Source organism: Botryllus schlosseri, chromosome 15 (genome assembly GCF_051294905.1).
Source record: "Botryllus schlosseri isolate E-star chromosome 15, Bs_hap1, whole genome shotgun sequence".
In the NCBI taxonomy this organism is placed as follows: Eukaryota; Metazoa; Chordata; class Ascidiacea; order Stolidobranchia; family Styelidae; genus Botryllus; species Botryllus schlosseri.
This window is the reverse complement of record NC_137250.1, coordinates 24,226,588-24,245,625: the sequence shown is the minus strand read 5'-3', so window position 1 is coordinate 24,245,625 and position 19,038 is coordinate 24,226,588. Positions and strand designations below refer to the sequence as shown.

At 41.6% G+C, this 19,038-nt stretch overlaps 1 protein-coding gene across 2 annotated transcripts in view; it reads right to left on the bottom strand.

Annotated features, from left to right (window-relative positions):
* The window catches only part of LOC145457803 (uncharacterized), a 28,239-nt gene extending 10,653 nt beyond the window's left edge, over positions 1-17,586 (bottom strand). The window contains exons 1-4 of one of the 2 annotated variants that reach the window (XM_080336095.1): positions 17,103-17,586; positions 15,847-16,007; positions 7,330-7,574; positions 945-3,738 (exon numbers count right to left, since the gene is read on the bottom strand). In XM_080336095.1, coding sequence (XP_080192221.1) covers positions 945-3,738; positions 7,330-7,574; positions 15,847-16,007; positions 17,103-17,176 — 3,274 coding nt within the window. In that variant the 5' untranslated portion in view covers positions 17,177-17,586. Of the gene's footprint in view, positions 1-944; positions 3,739-7,329; positions 7,575-10,420; positions 10,745-15,846; positions 16,008-17,102 lie in introns of those variants that run through there. The other variant, XM_080336096.1, reaches the window with a different exon arrangement.
* Positions 17,587-19,038: the final 1,452 nt, after the last annotated feature.

Genomic DNA, 19,038 nt, shown 5'->3' with positions numbered 1-19,038 from the left:
GATACCAAGATATGTATTGACTTGTATGGACTATTCATAGAAATAAACTGCAATGTCCCAGGACGGCTAGAACGAAAGCTATAGCGCGAGGTTAAGAAAGCGTCAGGCTTCTTGATCGGATATTGATCTGGCCGATTATCGAGGCCGATATGTGGAAGTGGAACTCTTCCGATTATCGATATCGGCCCATGAAGGCCGATATTTTATATGTAAAAAACTCGAAAATGTTGGAAATTCAATGCTCAGTGTTTTCAATCCTAAGAAATAGACGACGCGAAGGGCCATACGTGACAGATTTACCCTTGCAGGAAGAGTTTAACTGAGTGAGTATGCAGAGAAACTATGCTTCCTGCATTACAATCTACGTCTATTGGACTGATCTGCAATTCTCTATCACGTTTTGCTTTTTGGGTTATCCCAAATGTCAATGAATGTGCAGAATTAAGCAATAATTTTTTTAAATTTTTTCTCGTTTTTTGTTCAACTTTCTGTGGCATGTACAAGTGCCATCTTGCCTAATATATAATATTTTGGGGGAAATAGTTCTGTTCCTTCCATATTAATATCGGCCTATGATATAGGTTATCGGCCATGTGAGTGTGTCGATAATTGGTATTTGCCTGCAAAAATCACCTCTAGTCCAGCGGCATATGCATGTCATGCACTCGTGGTGTGCATGTGCATGCGCAGATCGTGCGTATATCAAAAGTCGGTGTATATGCCGCAAAACCATTAAGGACAAACATAAACTATGTCCTTTCCAACCCGTAGAGGCAAATTTATTGGAGTATCATAGCTACATGATAGAGTTTGCAACTGCGATTACTATTTATTTTCAAATCCAAAATTTTCTAATCCAACAACTTCACTTCAGTGATTGGTTGAACAACCCTAATATTTATTTTAATATTCACAAACAGAAAAAGTGAACTATTTTCGCAAACCTTTTGGGAAAATCCCGCTTTTTCCTCCGAAACTACCTCGGAACCAATCTTCATCGACCTCTGTAACATCTAAGATGACATCTCCCGTTGTAAACACGAGTTCATCCTCGGCTGTCCCATTAAAGTCAAACACGGCAGTCACTGCTTGACCTTCGACTTTTCCATTATCCAATACAAAATCAGAATGTGACGTTAACAAGGGTTGGTCGGTCGTGGGTTCAGGGGTTGTTTCACTTTTGCTTTCTCCTTCCACTGCCAACGATGTCCGTGATATCACCAGAGGCGTGCTGTTTACGGGTGTGGGATTAGACAGGGGACTAGGGTTGGGGCGTGTTGAGCCCTTGACCTTTCCGTCTTCTAATGGGTAATCGAGCTGCGGTCGTGAAGTCAGTATGGGTTTTGGATTAGGAGGGGGTCGTAGACCTGGATATCGATTAGTTTTGGGTTTGGGTACAGCAGGGGGTGGTCGAGTCACTGTGGATCGAGGTTTTGGGTTCGGGGATGACCTCGGCTTTGGGGTTGGAGTTCGATTGTTCTGATTGAGATTGGTCAGGAGACGAGGGGCTGAACGAGCAGGAACTATTTTAGGGGGAGGTGGTTTTGGGGGCTTTGGTTTCGACGCAGGCTGGGTGTTAGTAACGGGGCAAGGTTCAGAGGGTGCGACTGTTCTTTTTGGTAATGCAGCAGGTCTGGGGGGCGGGCCTTCTTTGGTCGTGGAATTCTCAGATGATGGCGGACCCTCCTTGTCACGGGGCAGGGAGTTCTGGGAGGAATCCCCCGACGGGGGTTGATCTTGTTTAGACCGGAATAAGCCAAAAGTGGATTGCTTGAGTTTCATGCTTTTACGGCGGAGTTTTTGAGTCAGTTTTGAGTCTTCGCTTTTGCGTCGGTCCTCCGACTTTTGACCTTGATCTGTGTCATTATTTTCATGGCTTGTCTTTTTATTTCTGGGCGCGGGCAGCATGGGAGGGGGGCTGGATTGCGGCACGTGGGGCAGACCCATGTCGATCAACTCGTCTCTGGTGTTTTCCATGTTTGAATCAAGTGTCAAAATATCCTGTGATGTAAGACAGGGTTTGCTATGTTGTGATGTCACAGGCTCCGGGAATAATTTTTGGGGCAGATCCGCATTAATCAATCCGGATGTTTCTGGGTTTTTCTCGGGCGTCAAAACATTGTCCGATTGGGCTGGGGGGTTCGCCTGTTGTGACGTCACAGGTTGGGAGAAAATATTAAACAAATCGGTGTTAGAAGTAGCGGTGTTGATTTGGGGCTGTGCCTTTTTTTTGCCCTTTTTGTTCACAGAAGCGTAAACTGGTTCGACCGGGGAGGAGATCGGGCCTGAGGGGGTTTCCTCTTTAGGCGCACTATCAATGAGAGAGAGAGAAAAGAGATCCAGATTTGAATTGGCAGCGGCAGGTTGAGTGCCAATCACATTTGACTGGGTCAATGTAGGCTGCTGTGATAAAAGATCAACATATTTTGGTTTAGCGCTGGGTCTTGGTGGAGGGGCTGTTTTGGGTTTTACGGTGGGAGGTCTTTTGGGGCCGGTCGAGGGCCGGGGTGGAGGTGGGAGCTTTCTACCGGCCATAGGTTGTACCACTTGTGCTTGCGGCCCTGCGTCTTTGTTTGGGGGAAATAGAATCGAGTCAGACGACTTGATTTGCGAGCCAGATTGTGGGGTCGCATTCAGTGAATGGAGAATGTTGGTACTTGAGGGAGTGGCGCAAATGTTCCAAGGAGACTCCAACAAGATACCAGGGCCTTGATGAGTCACACCAGTCGAGTCTAACGACTGGACTTGCGGGTGAACTTGTGGGGTCACTTGTTGGGGTGGGAAAGACATCGGGTCAACTTGAGGGGTCGTGTTCAGCGAATGGAGAATGTTTGATGGTGGAGCAGAACTGTTCTTAGAAGGTTCCAACAAGTTACCGGGCTCATGATGAGTCAACTGTGAGTCAAACGAGTGGAGTTGCGAGTCAGTTTTCGGGGTCGCTAGTTGGGGTGGGAAAAGCAACGAGTCAAATTGAAGTTCGACTTGTTGGGTCGCATTGATTGAATGGAAAATGCTTGATGGTGGAGCAGATCTCTGCTGAGCAAGCTCCAGCAAGTTTCTGGGACCTTGATGTACCAACATGGTGGTGCTAAGTGGATTAGGGTTAAGTTGAGTCGCATTGTTGGGGCCTTGTTGGGTCGTGTTCATTGATAGGAGAATGTTTGATGATGGGGTAGAGCTGTTCTGAGACAGCTCCAGAATGTTACTGGGGCCTCGGTGGGCCAATGTGGTGCTGAGCGGGTTAGGGTCAAGTTGACTCACATTGTTGGGGCCTTGTTGGGTCGCATTCATTGATTGGAGAATATTTGACGGTGGAGTAGATCTGTTTTGAGAAGGCCCCAGCAAGTTCCTGGGGCCTTGATGCACAAACGTTGTGGTGCTGAGTGGGTTCGGGGTGGTGCTGAGTGGGTTCGGGGTAAGTTGAGTCGTAGTAGCAGGTTGTAAGAAGATCGAGTCGACATTGATCGTTTCAACTCGGGTTTGTGGGTGAGTCGAGAAAAGTCCATCCAGCCCCGAGTAGTGCCCATACTGAGGGGTGGGGGCCGCAATAATACTAGGGGTTGATACTTGTGGGGTCGGGGAGTCGAACAGAGAAACAATGTCTTGATTTCCTGACGGGTTCATTGCTTGCGTCTCGATTGAGGTTTCACTGCTGACAGCCCCTCTGTTGCTATTGTTGTTGTTCCTGTTTACAGATTCCCGCGGCTTTGGAATTGGTCGGTCCACAGGTTTCCGAGGCTGCCACACAAGTAAATGAATTGTAAATATTTCTACATTCTTCGATTGTCAATCAAAAAGCTTTGAATAGAGTAAATAAATAAAGGCTAACGCAAAAAAAAACATATTACTCGAATAGACTATTCATTGTAATATATTTCTTCATTTCTCTACATTCTTTGAAGCTTGTTTATTGACAATCCAGATGCATAAGAATGTAATATAAAGAAATGCGATGAATATACTACTACAAGTACCGTAATTTTCTATGTATAATACGCACATTTTAATCAATTTTTTGTCCTAAAATCGGGGGTGCGTATTATGCATGGGTACCGGTACTAGAATTTCAAAAAAATTTCCCTCAAAATGAAACTTGCAATTACACCTTTCTTGTTTGTTGTCAATCACGCATCGCATCCAGCCAGTGTGCCCAACACATCTAGAGTTCCAAGTCATCTAGATGTCGCTAGATCAGAGGTGGTCAAAGTAGTCAAGAAATCTACTCAAGTAGAAGTAGAAGTAGCGACGAAAAAATCTACTCAAGTAGGAGTAGAAGTACTTCTTCCATAAGCAACCTAAAACTACTTGAAGTAGAAGTAGAATTGACTGACTTTAAAAGTACTCAAGTAAGTAAGTAGTTATGAAAACGATCCTAATTCGTTCACGTGGATGGTAAAAAGGTGCAAATTGAGCTATGCTATAGGTCAGTGGTTCTCAACCGCCGGTCCGCGGACCGGTGCCGGTCCGCGATGACATTCCTGCCAGGCATATTTGAATTATATACTTTAATTTCAAGATGCAATGTTGAAGGCTTGTTCATTGATAAAATAAATAAAACATCAAATTTTAAACTGATTCATAACTTCGTGAGGTGACTTATAGGGCTGGAAACATGTTCGAGTTCAAGGTGTCATTTGACGACATGCGACTGACAAGTAGGTTACACAGAACAGATACGAGCCGACTCACCTCTAAACAGCGCAGTTTGACCATTGGTTTTCGATTCATTCATTTTTTTGCAGGACCGTAACGGGGGCACCCAAACCGCCCAATTGCAGAAGGGCCGAGCTTGAATAGGGCTCAAAATTATTTCGCAAATGAACATAAATCATAGCGTATTTATTTGAAACTTTTTCTAACATTTTTCAATTTCTTTTCGCGCTTTGCACGATTTAGTATCCCTAAATATCTTGCTTATTAGGTGCCATTCTCTGAGAAATACGGAATGATTTATAGTATTTCGCCGTCAGCCATTACCACACCGCGGCGTACCAACACATAATGATGGTTAACATGAGACTCCAAAAAGTGGGCCAAAAATTCGGCCACGAGAAAACCACTTCACTCGTGAATGATCGAAAATTTTCATTATTGGCGCGATTAAAGCTACGTAAACTCTCTGCTTTCGCTGAGTAGAATGGATGTGCTGTGCTCACAAGTACAGGTGAAGACATCCACTCAACGGTAGGGTCTGGGGGTGAAGCCCCCGGAAGTTTGACTTATCGCCCTGTGGGGGCCCCAAGACAAGCGTTTTTAGGGGTGGGCTGATGAAGTGCTTTTTCGGCCAGGATTTGCGGATGAAAGGTATAGCTGCTGTAATGTGTTTTCTTGCGGCACGCATTGTATTCGTCTAGGTAGTTGCCAGAGTAGCCTGCGTCTGGTGGCAGTGGGCAATGAGCAATGTAGCACGACAAGGTGCTTGGTTCGACTCCGACACGCTTCTTTCTCTCGATATTGTCAAAGAGAAGAATAATATTAGAATTGGCGTGGTCGGTTAAGCCCACGGCCTTCAACGCGAAAGACTGTAAAGGACTCTCGGCGGCAGAACGTTTATCTCGATAAAGCAATTTTACCTCGACTCGGCAGACTCACTACCATAAAATCACATGGATGCCATCATGAATATAATTAAACACGATCAAAACGCTCTAAATGTCACTCTCTAGCACCATATAATTGCAAAAAAACGGTTGCATACTTTATATTTTGGCTTTATTTCAATTTTGAAAGTTCACCGGTCCGCCAGACATTTTTTGAAATTTTACCGGTCCGCGAGGTGAAAAAGGTTGAGAACCACTGCTATAGGTGACGAGCTTGATTCATATTGATGCACACCAACAGGTATCCAATTTTCGATAGCATAAGTATTCGTCCAAATCATGGGATGAAAATGATAGTATTGATATGGAAATGCGATGCTAATCCTCAGTTTTCTCGAACAGCGCGTTTTAGAAAATAGCATGGTATGGCGCCATTCCCCATATTATAAGGCCCGTAGTTTGGTCGAAGAGCAATACGGAGAAGTTGTATAGGATACGGTGTAAACACTTCGCGCGATTAGTAAACGTGAATATGGTGGACCATAAAAATGCCATATTGTGTAGCTTTATTTCCAGAAATTAAAGGCATTACTACACTTCCTTTTATATTACAACATGTATGTTATCCAGACAAAAGAACTGATAATAACTATAACTCAAAGTATACGATACTGGTGAAAGTGAATTGTAAAAGTGAATTGTAAATGCTACTTCTAAAAGCAGAACATGTATTTCATGTTTTTAGTCCAGAAAGTTTCAAAGGTAGTATGCTAAAACAGCTCTAAAACTAAAAAAAAAGTCAGAGCCCACTTTTCCAGATTTGGACACGCCATGGACAATGGACATGCTAGAATACGATATGACAAGTAAATGCTAGATTGCGAAACATCAGTTTCAAACGTCACGATGAGCCATATATACTGTGATGAATTATTTGATATGGACGAAGGGCGACAATGTGGTGTGAATGGAACCACGCCAACCCTCTACCTAAATTCTATTCACCGATAATTTCGTGAAATCATACTGGTAACTCCGCATCCAGCACTGCGCACGAAGCGCGACGATAATTCTGGGCTTTACTAAACTGTCATGAAAATTAAATGTTGATACTCCGTGAAAACAGCCCCGAAATTCCTCAGGCCATCTTCCTGATTGGACGATTGAACTACTTCTACTTGACAAACTGAAAATAGCGGAAAGTAAGTAAGTAGATCTCAAAATATTACGAAGTAGAAGTAGCGAAATTCAGATCTACTTGAGTAAGTACCACAAGTACAGGAAAACTACTTGAGTACTTCGAACAAGTAGAAGTACTTCGTTACTGACCACCTCTGCGCTAGATACACATCTACGGCAATTCAGATCCGATGCGCATGGTAGCCTATTACCAGGGTGGTAGTTTCCACTCAATGTTTGATTAGCATTATTATCAAGATGGTGAAGAGAGCCAGTTATATACTATGGTATGTCCAAAGAAAGTCATTGAAGTGGCAGAGAAATTAGGCAGTAGAGCGGCTGCGCACAAATTTGATGTCAATAAAGCAAACATAAGACTATTGAGGAAGAAAAACAAATCAAATTCCAGCAAGAGTACTTGGAAGAGGAAAGAAAGCAGAGTATCCAGATGTTGAGGATCAATTAGTTAAGTTCATTAGGCTCGATCACCTGCTCGTACAGGGGTGCGGTGCGTATTATACATGGGTGCGTACTACATATGGAAAACTATGGTAATAAAAATAAAATCACAAATTCAACAACATCTTGATGCAAAGACATTCAGACTTACTCGTTGAGCTGGCCTGTCGATGCGTGTTGTGGAAATAGTGACACTCTGTGATGTTAACAATGGATCGCTCTGTGATACAACAATACTGCGCGTTCTGCGAGGCACAAATACTGTTCTTGGTCTGGTCGGTGCGGTGCTTGTCGGAATTCTGCGATTTCTCGATTGCGAGACAGATTCCGAGTACGATGGTATCGTTATTACATCGCTATTCACAATACGATGTTCTGGGAATACTCGAAATGGATCTGGGAAAATAAAAATTCACATTTCAGTCATGCATAATATGGTTGTCCAAAAATAACAAATGATATTTTACTGCCTACTTGATAAAATTAGTTAGGTTGCCTAAAAAACACTGCACACCAATTATGGCTTAATTCCAACCTATAGAAGCATTGCTATATGAAAAAAACATTTGATTTAGTACAAGTTTTCAACTAGCACAAGTGATAGCCTATTGGGAGTACAAAATTTTGAATTTGAAAAAAATATAGTAGGCCTATTATTTACGGTGGCCAATTCTTCAATTACACTGAGCAACAATCTTGAACGAAAAATTTGTTGACTTCGATTCTGCACTTGATTAGGCTAATTTTAGCGTGCTGATTCCAAAAATGCCACTGGTTTTCTTCAATCACATATGTTCAAAATATACAAATTTTCACGAATGCAGCCATATTACTTTTCCATACCATATAGAAATCCGCACTTTTATCATATATTACGTCATATAGCCAATGGGTCCATTAAATTATCAGGAAAGCGGATACCGGTATCGAGCTAGACCAATGCTTTCACCCATTTTTGGTTAGAGGATGCAATCTTCTGAGGATATTTCAGGCACATATTTGATGCAAACCGCAGGATATGGTACGGTAAGCAAAATAAACATTACATTTACTATCAACTATAGGTCCAATGCCCCATTCAGCTTATCCAGTGTAACTTAAAACTCCTATACGATCGATAATTTGGATCAAGATGAAACTCTTAAGGATAGCAGACCTAAAAATGAAGATTTTGAAATCGACGATGATTCCGAAAGTCAAATGATCTGACATAGGCTTGGGGACTTGGAAGAGAAATATTCGGAAGTTTTAAAATCCTTGCGAATTGAGAACACGTTACTTTGCAAGAGAGAGAAGATATCTCACTTTCAATCATGAGAAACGGTGTTTTCATCGTAGGGCTACTCTCGGTATCTTTGTGCATTGCCGTGATACTGGCTGGCATTGGCATTATACTGTTACCATGGGTTGGTGGAAGAGTTGGGAATCACGATTTACAACTCAAGTGAATGGCAAATGTCTATTGGTAGCTCAAAGTGTGTCATTCTCCAAAATGGCAACGTCTTTAGTGCAGTAACAATTGCACACTCGTCTTCGTGAATAATAAAGAAACATTTAATTGTTGCAATATCACAGGCACGAAAGGAAAGGACGTAGTTTATTTTTGTCCTTGATGTTTTTGCGGCATATACACCGACTCATGATATGCATACACACGATCTGCGCATATGCATACCATGAGTGCATGATGTGCATATGCCGCTGGACAAGGAAGTGCAGATATAGCCTTTACGACTTTCTAAGTCATGCACCACCCCTCCATGCTATCCCACTAATGCATGAGCGCCAAGCAGGGAAGCCATGGATACCAGTGTTACTAATCAGGTCTTTGGTCTGACCCGGCCGGGAATCGAACCCACGACCTACCGATCAAGAAGCCGGACGCTTAACCATTACACTATCTTGATCGATTGGATCATATTTGTCAGCTTTGCAATATTGTGTATTGGTCAGACAATAAGGATGCACCTGATACACATGTGCCACTGCACTGCCATATGTTTATGTCAAACAGCAGACATTCAAAAAAAGCTAAAATATCTAAATACTTTCCCTGAAAACCTTGACATAGTCAGAGATGGGCAAGGAGAAAGCATCCCCCAATATCTGAAGATGATGGGGGTAAGATACCAGATTGGAGAACACATATGTTAGCTGACTATTTCTTGAGTATCAAACGAGACAACCCACAGAATTATGAGTTATTAGCGTAAATTTGGACCCTGAAACTGGCACTTTATTTGTCCGGGAGAAGCAATATCAGTTTAAATCAAATACCGGTAAATAAAGCACTGCAAATGTTTATTTGGAGTCTATTGATTTACTTTCGATTGCTTGTGGTTTTTGAAACGTTTTATACATTAAAAAACAAAATATTAAAATTAGTAGCCTACTTTTATGTGGGTTATGTGACAATGTAGTGGGTGCCTAACCCAAAAACTTGACGTGACAGAGAAAAACGGAAGACATTTTTGAATTCAGCGCCCAAAAGTTAGTCGAAATCAATTGACTGAGCATCGACAAAAATTGCGTTTACCAGTGTCATTTATTGTAGATCTGCTCAACATATCTACTATGATTTGATATCCTAAAATTTGAACATCTAATAACATTTCTTAATTTTAGAGCGAGAGCCAAATCTGGGGTAGGCTATTTTTCCATCTTGTGATCCAAGCCTCACGCATCGTAAAAAACAGATTAATAATGCTAGTAGACCTATGAAACGTTTTCCATGCATCTGTGAAATAGAGAAGGCGCAGAAAACTAAATGCGTCAACTTTCACTTCAACAATTTTATGACGGAAACACTTACTTTAGACTGTGAAAGTATCAAGTGATTTTGAGATACCGGTACCGTAAGTTCCGATCACGTATATGACTGAAATTTCCGTAACGGTAAAATAGCCTCTGTGTCAAGGTAGCTAAATATATTTGCGAAAATTGCACAAATTTATAATGGTATTAGTTATTTTTCGAAAGCCGTGAATATGCACGTTGCAATTTTGAAAGTAGTCTTATTCGATTGGCTAAAGATACGTTTTGAAGTTACTTGAGTACTTTTCAAATCTTCATTTGTTACTTTCACTTTCACAAATTCTACTTCATCCACATCGACAGATTGCGCCTATTTTATTGCAATAAATTTAGCTCATACATTACGGTCGCGACCGAAATTTATAACCTGCTTGGCATATTATAAAAATAAGAACCACTGATGTTAGTGATGTAGACTGTATAATAACATTCAGCTGCAGCAAATTTCAGACGGACTTGTGAAGCTTGAACCGAGCAACTGATGACTCATCCATCTGTACTACGACTCACCAGAAAGGTGATTTCAAGACCACTAGCAACGCTTGCAATGTAATCAGGGCATGGTATGGTATGGTATGGAACGAGAATTTTCCATACTCCATACTTGCCTTACTCTCTCCATACCATACTTGCAATTTTCCATACCATACCAACATTGCTCCATACCATACTTGATACATATTCCATACTTTCAAATACTTCAATATCATAAGTATAGTACCTTTTCTAGCACCTATATTATTGATATTTCGGATGTCGTTATTGATTAAACTAGCCATGATGCGAATCTAACTCCTGGTAATAGTTTTGCAAAGTCTGTTTTGGTGAGGTTCACAGTGGTGAGGTGCCGTGTACCTCCTCTACTCGACAGCTTCCGCGAGCATAATGAGATAGTCAGCAGATTGTTATCTAGGAATGTCCACAAAAGGAACTGGCAACATACGGCCCGCAACGAGATTTTGTCCGGCCTGCGACCAGTTTCCCGTCTTACATGATCATGTGGCTCGTGGCCCCAATCTGCCGAGATTCCCCACTAGTTGCCTAAACATCAAATTTTAGTGACTGCATGTTATTATATAGGTCTGCGCACTGCGCGAGAGTGGAGCTTACGGGTAAGTTCTTCGAAGCGAGAAGACTTGCATTATCGGCATTTACGATGTACTCAACCCTAATGAAATGATATCTTGGTAAATTTTGGGTAAAGGGGATTATCAAACGCTTTGAAATATTAATTGAGGATTGCATTGCGAGTTAGTTGATCAGAGAGAAGCAGACATGGCGGCGCCTGCATGTCAATGCTGTTCTCAAATCAACATTGTATTTTCATTATTGGCGAGAAATGGCTTTGAGTGACATTGCTGTCGATAAAATACATTCAATAAATACGATTTATTCCTTGTATATATGGGCGAATAATTTATCCATTCAGCAATCCGGCCCGCCAAGTACTTAATTTTCCTATATCCGGCCCGCCGACTTAAAAAGTTGCACGCCCCTGCTCCATAAGAATATCATCGCGTTTCCGGTACATTGGCATGAGGCACATGCAAGTTTGAAGTAAATACTCGCAAAATATTTTATAATATAGGCGCACCCATAAAATATCCCAGCTGCAGGCGATCAATACTGCAGCGATCTGCGCGATTATTGGTACAGTATTTGGTTGGGGTTAGTGTGGCGAGAATTTCAAACTAGATCTACCCCACTCCCTGATCTATAATGCTAATGCGAGAGCGTTTGAGATATGACAAATAAGATATCTCGGTATGTAAATAGTATAAATGTGCGGATAATGTTTCAGAAGAAATGTAATTATCAATCACATTGAGCATTAAGTACGTTGCATCATGATTGCTTGTAAGCTCTCGTCGCTCAAGGAATGAGGTAGTTGGAGTAGCCAACATTACCGTCACATACTGCGTCACTTGATAGACAGGAGACGTCGGATCAACATTACTGTTGTCATTATTACATCATCACAAAATCATGTCATTCCAAGTGCTCGTAAAACCGTTGCACAAGCGTGTATTTGATCCTACACAGCGTCCAATAGTTCACGTTCACACGTAACAAAAGCGATCGTATTCCGTGAACAGCGAACAACGTACGCTTCTTGAAGCTTGCACAGATCACTATAAAATGTATAAAACACCAAAGTATGGAAGTATGGAAATGTCGTTCCATACCATAGATTAAAATCTTCCATTCCATACCATACTTGCATTATTCCATACCAAAATATCGATCCATACCATACCATACTTCCATACCATACCATACCATACCATGCCCTGAATGTAATCGACACCAGGAAATTGCATCCACTATGAATTGCCGTATATCAAAACCTGAAGCTACCTGCAACTAAACTGTCGCCAAGACCGCTCACAGCCTCATAAAGCATAACCAAGGAATCGGACTAACTCCCTCCAGGCCAAATACAGATTGAAAGCGAGAGAGAAATTTCAGAAATTAAAATTAGAAAAACTCAAAGACATTGCAGAGAACATGGATAATAATGGCAAAACATGTAAAGTTGAAAAGAAAACAACTTTCCATTTGTACAAAATAATTACAAGTTCATGGAATAGGCCGACACCATATCTGCCATCGTCTAGACCAGAGTGCAATTTTACTGTGAGATGGTGCAGACTAATGAATGAATGAACCATCAGATATCTTTTTAACATAATACAAGAAGTCACATTCAAGCATTGAAACCATGAAGTTTGAACTACCAGTTATCGAAGTAGGCTGAGAAACGTGTCTTCTCCTTTCTAGCCTGACTGACGACTAAATCGCAGCAAATTGAGCACAGGAGCTCATGCTGGTATTTACTTTAGGCATGTTCGTCAAAAGAATGCCTGGTGAACTATTGCACAAGTGCTGTGCATGAAAGTATTAGTCAAAATAGGTAGCCTACATCATAGGCACAGATATGGTAGGCAATAGACATAATGTAGGAGTAGTAGGACTCTAGGTTAGCACATTTCACACCAAAGCAGTACGAAATCAGATAGATGTGGAGCAATAGTGTTGGCGAATAAACACTATAATGCAATTTCTATAATACTACAGATGGTGAGCAGCAACTCCACAGCTGTTATCAACCAGATACTGCCTAACCATGAATCAATCATTAAACCAAACCAAGTGGTTACATCAAATGTCCTATCAAAAACAACCTGAATCGTCCTGAATCATCTTTATCAAAGTCGTACACGCAAACCGATGGCAGGAAATGACATCATTGGACTAATCGATCTGTCGACTGACAGACTTATTCGAAATATATCATTGTTGTCGGGAGACGTCTTCATTATAGATTACATCAATACTTTCTGTAACATTCACTGCTCAATGGTGTCACCTGATGGCTAAATAATACGATGAAAATACATATCTGCATGACACACTACTGCAATAATCATGCGTATCTGCATAGGCCTAACACATTGTTATGGACAGACTTGTACAAACTGCAACTCCCAACTAGAACTAACCAACTAACCACCTTTACAAAACCCGAACTAACTAGATTCAATTCTGAAGCAACTTTCAAATTTATACTTTAACCGATTGGCACCGGCTGCCATTTTCAAAAAAATTTTACTTCATTTTTCAAAATCGAAAAATGTTACCTTCCTGGGATTCGAACACCTTGAACAAGGTATCTTTGGATTCAAAATGTCAACGCGCATCCGATTGCGCCACTCAAATCGATACCGACGCAGTGCCGAGAAAACGTTGGTTGGAAACAGAATTGTTAAATTGCGAACCTTATTAATCTTAGTATGGGTATTCGATGACGATAGAGTCTTTTGTATTGTATACGCACAGTATTCATCGTTCTAACGAGCCCCGAGTCGACACTCTACGTCTAGCAGGCGATAATTTCTAATTAATTTCTAATCAAAACAATACCGACTGTTTTAGTCAACTCGCGGCAGGCCGCCGAGAGAGCGAGTCATGGCAAGTGATGCTCTCGTATGGTAACTTCGAAGGCTTATAACTGAAACTGTTGTGAACCTAAATCACTAATTTTAGTGCTCCTAGACGGAGATTATACAGTCCTTACCACAGCGATAAACTGCAAATGCTTATCATTACTGCAACGTAAAGTTTATGATGTTATTTGGTAGTACTTCCGTCAAATATAAACAACATTTTGTGGGTAATGCACACCGAGTAGTATTGCAGTTATTACGATATATAGGCCTACATGACTAATAACTGTTGTCTGATGTAGATATAATCTTATGGGCAAGTACCCTTCACAGAAACAATCTAAGAATGTCTATTACAAACAGAATTCAGGACATATCACTTTATGTTATGGATATTCGTCCCTGCGTTTGACACTACCGTGGTAGTCTGCAGCAATTCTCTTTGCGATTTCCAGAAGCGGCCTTGGGGTGACTTAGGCATGACTAATGTTGTTTACTTTGGCCTAGTAGGTGGAGATTGACTAGTTTTATTGAAAGAGACAAACCGCCAATACTTATCATTACTACAACGTAAGATATATATCGATGTGCGGCAGCTCTTTGTATATCCAGACGCACGCTTTTGCGTAGGTATAATCGCTGAGTAATATTGTGCGTATTCCGAATTGTACTTGACCATTAGCCGTTATTTAGAATCATATAGGCAACAACAATCCACAGACACAATCTATGAAGGTCTATGGCAATTAGAACACGATAGCCTATATATCACGTTATGTGACGGGTATTCATCCATCTGCTCGAAGCTGGTACGGTAGTCTGCGGGAATTCGCTTCCCGATTTTCAAATGCAACCTTGAGCGGTGTGGAACTAACTAGTATAGTTGTTTTGGCAAAAAAAACAGAAGCTGACAATCCCTATTCATAGCAACAAACTACAGGTGGTTATGACGAATAAAACCAAATGTACGACAGTGTATATAACGGGTATGAGGAACACTCGTCTGCGAAATGATGCTTCGACGGATATTGTTGTCTCGCGGCCTATCACATAGCTTTTGAACAGCTTATATATAACTAATATCAGATATGAAGATATGTGTGGACTTGTATGGACACTAGCTTTTCACAGAAAGAAACAACTATGCTCTAAGACGGCTAGAACGAAACATACAGTACGTTATGTAAGGGCGGTCACTGGTCAGTGGTCAACGACGCGCGCGTTGCCGAAACAGTGTATTTTGCAACATATTTATCTATAGTATTTGATATCCGATTTCGACGTCTTAGATATAATATTTATCAAATATTGTGGTGTCAATGAACTTGGACAAACAATATCTATCCGCAGAAATAAACAGCAATGACCTAGCACGATTAGAACGGGATATATAGTGTTTCTAATACAGTACGCTTCCCTCTAACGGCAATGGGTAAAAATACCCACGCCGGCGGGAAACGGTTAAACGAATCGTATTGACTTTTCACATGAACATCAATACGAGTTTCAAAGAAGGGGGGGTTCGACGAGAGATGGCCCTGAGCTAGAAATGGCCGCAAGAATATCACTCACAAAACGCCAGTATCGTGATTCACGTCAAAAAATGACGGTTTTTAGTTGTTCGGGAATTAATTTTTTTTTCGCAACTTGAACTGGTAGAACTAGTGACTTTTTGAATCCCGCAACTAGAACTATCCCTACTCAAAAAACCAGTAGTTAGTCGACTGTCAACTAACTGTAGATTGGCAGTTTGTACCAAGTCTGGTTCTTGATCAACTATCATATGACCAAACTCTCTTCATAAATGTCATCTATCAAAGTCTCATCGAACGCAGTGAAGGAATACAAAGCAGTAGTGTCATATATAAATGCTCTGTAATATCAGCCATAGCAATGCTGTTGCCCACCTGTGACGAGGTTTTCGTTGGATTGCGTCGGCGTCCTCATGGCCTGCTCATAAGTTGGTGGCGCCTCTGGAGGAATAAAGGCTCCCTTACTCCCGTCAGCAAAAGCGGGATGCTCCGAAATCGGAGTAGCCGATAAGATTGTGATCTCTGGACGGCGTGCTCTGAATCACATTGGTTTTGGACGACTTTTACTTATAAAAGAACATTCCAGGGAATTTAGGCTGTACTGTATTTCCATGCACAAACAGAGGTGGATTTAGGATTAATTCGAAAGCTGGGAAATTGGTCCATAACAGAATGAGATACGGTTATCGGTCACGGTCTACAAAGATACTGTCCCAATTCCCAAACCTATAGGGATGGGCGCAATGATCCGAGTGCTCGAGTCTGAATCGAGTATCATTCTGCTTTGAGTCAAGTAGTGAGAGATGATTCTTTATAGAGTACTGAAATGACGCGCTACTATTTTCCTCTGTGGAGTCCTTGAAAACTCAATTGGTTCTATCGCACCTTTGAAAACACGTGGTACGAAGCTACACAAATTAGTGGAAATGACATATCTGTCAAGTCATGATCAGCCCACAGTATTTTCACAAAGTCAAACACAACTGGCATTGTATTCCTCGCGGTCGCATAAAAGGAAGCCCTACATATTTGAACTTTCGACATCTTTCATACTCGCGTGACGTCATCATTAGTGATACCGTACTCAACTCATCAAAGCCTAATACTCAATTCAGAATCGGTACTTGATTTTCCCATGATCCTATCATAGTAAATGCATATATTAGACCAGTGGTTCTCAATTTTTTTTTAGACGCGCCCCCCTTTATGATAGTGAAAAATTTCGCGCCCCTTTATCGCCGTATCGCAAAACCCAGCCGGGATGCTAGCAACCTCAACAGATTGTTTGATGGCATGGAAGATTATGATTGTTGATATTAAAATTCAAAAATATGAAATTCGGTCTATATATAGAGAAACACGCGTGAATCGGAGGTAAATCGCGCAGAGCACGAAAAAAAAAATTCAATTAACCGCTTCTTCGCGCTCTTTTCAGATGCTTTCACGCCTCCTCAACGAGGGCGCGCCCGCAGGTTGAGAACCACTGTATTAGACAGTAAAATTTGTAGGAAAACACTCCCAGAGGACTGAATCGAGTAAAGAGCTTGTGGTATTTGCCAATGCAATGACATGGTTGAGTTGCTAAGTAACTATATTGATACAATATCACCAAGTAGAGATATTAAAATCACCTTTGACCCTCAAACGTTGGACGCTGGTCAATTCTAGCGCGTGGTTCATTTCTCATCGAAGCTGATCTTCTCATTCTGCCGGAAATAGTTTCAGATTTTCTCCATGTGGCAAATCTGGCCTTTGCTTGCAATTTCGCGGCTTTCCATTCAACATCGGGGCACGTCGCAGACTATGGGGATCTCTCATGAGAAAGAGGCCAGATCGGAGCAGTGCTTAACATCTACAGGCCTCTGTAATTTACAATATTTCCTATCAAACAGATTCTTTGTGACCGTTCAAAGATTAATTGTTTTCAAATTTTACGTTGGTTACGGTAGTTGATAAAATTGTCAAGTTTCCTAACAAAGATCTGCACATCATATCTGAATTTGACTCACTTCCAGCCGATAGAAGAGACAAGAGTATGAAACTTTAGATTATAAAAAAATTCAAATTTCACTGGCTCCATGAAATTGTTAGGTTGTTGAAAAAATAATGTACAACCAACGGTTGCCGGAGAACCCGTCCCTACCAACTCGGCCCTCGGAGAACCCGGCCCTCGGTGAATTCCTTAGAAATTTAGAAATTAAGTGTATTCACAAGTATTAATATGAATTAATAAAGTAATAATGTTATTATCAACTGATTTGTCGGTCTTGTAAGGTCAGGCCATGCGTGGGATATTAGGGTTGCCGGGGGTGGGATATTAGGGTTGCCGGGGTGGGATATTAGGGTTGCCGGGGGTGGGATATTAGGGTTGGTGGAGGTGGGATATTAGGGTTGCCGGAGGTGGGATATTAGGGTTGGGGGAGGATATTAGGGTTGCCGGGGGTGGGATATTAGGGTTGCCGGAGGTGGGATATTAGGGTTGGGGGAGGGGGATATTAGGGTTGGGGGAGGGGGATATTAGGGTTAGGATATTAGGGTTGCCAGGGGTGGGATATTAGGGTTGGTGGAGGTGGGATATTAGGGTTGCCGGAGGTGGGATATTAGGGTTGGGGGAGGGGGATATTAGGGTTGGGGGAGGGCGATATTAGGGTTGGGGGAGGATATTAGGGTTAGGGTTAGGATATTAGGGTTGCCGGGGGTGGGATATTAGGGTTGGTGGAGGTGGGATATTAGGGTTGCCGGTGAATACAATATTTCCCGAGGGCCGGCTTCACATTTAATGCATTTTTAATACAAAATTGTTCGCGAGCCGCATTCTCCGAGGTCCAGAGTAGTCGAAAAACACCGTGAATACCACAACAAGTAGAACACGAATCTAATACCGAATTCTGTGCATGCATATTTTCTGTACCACCACCACTGCCGAGTGTTATGTATTTTGGTTTGATGAAAAATAAAGACTCTCTCTCTCTCACGCGTGTTTGATATGCAAAATTTCCCGAGGGCCGGGTTCTCCGAGGGCCGAGTTGGTAGGGACGGGTTCTCCAAGGGACGGGTTCTCTGGTAATCCAACTAACAACATTATTAATTACAGAATTACATACCGTCAATACTCTTTGCGAATCCAAAATTTTGTTTTGTAATAACTTTGCTTCCACGGGCCTTGCAATTTAGCTGGATTTGTTATGCATCGTTTTTTCAGATAAGCTAACAGTTTCATGTTGTAGCCAGTGAAATGAAGAAATTTATTTTTATTGTAATAAAATGAAGCTAAAATTTATGCTCTCATAGCTTCGCTTCTACGGGTTGCAATTGAGCTAATTTCAGTGCGCAGTGTTCCAGCCAACATAACAATTTTATCGAAGAGCCAGTAAAATTCGTATATATGTTAAGGTCAAGTGTAACTTTATAGTTATCAGAGGTGGCCACAAACGAAGTACTTGTACTTTTAGAAATATATACTTCAAGCAGATTTTACCAACATGCACTCCCAGTACGCGAGGGGTTACCATTTCAGACTACTCCTACTTGGCAGTTTTCAGTTTTTTTTAGGTAAAAATACGGCCT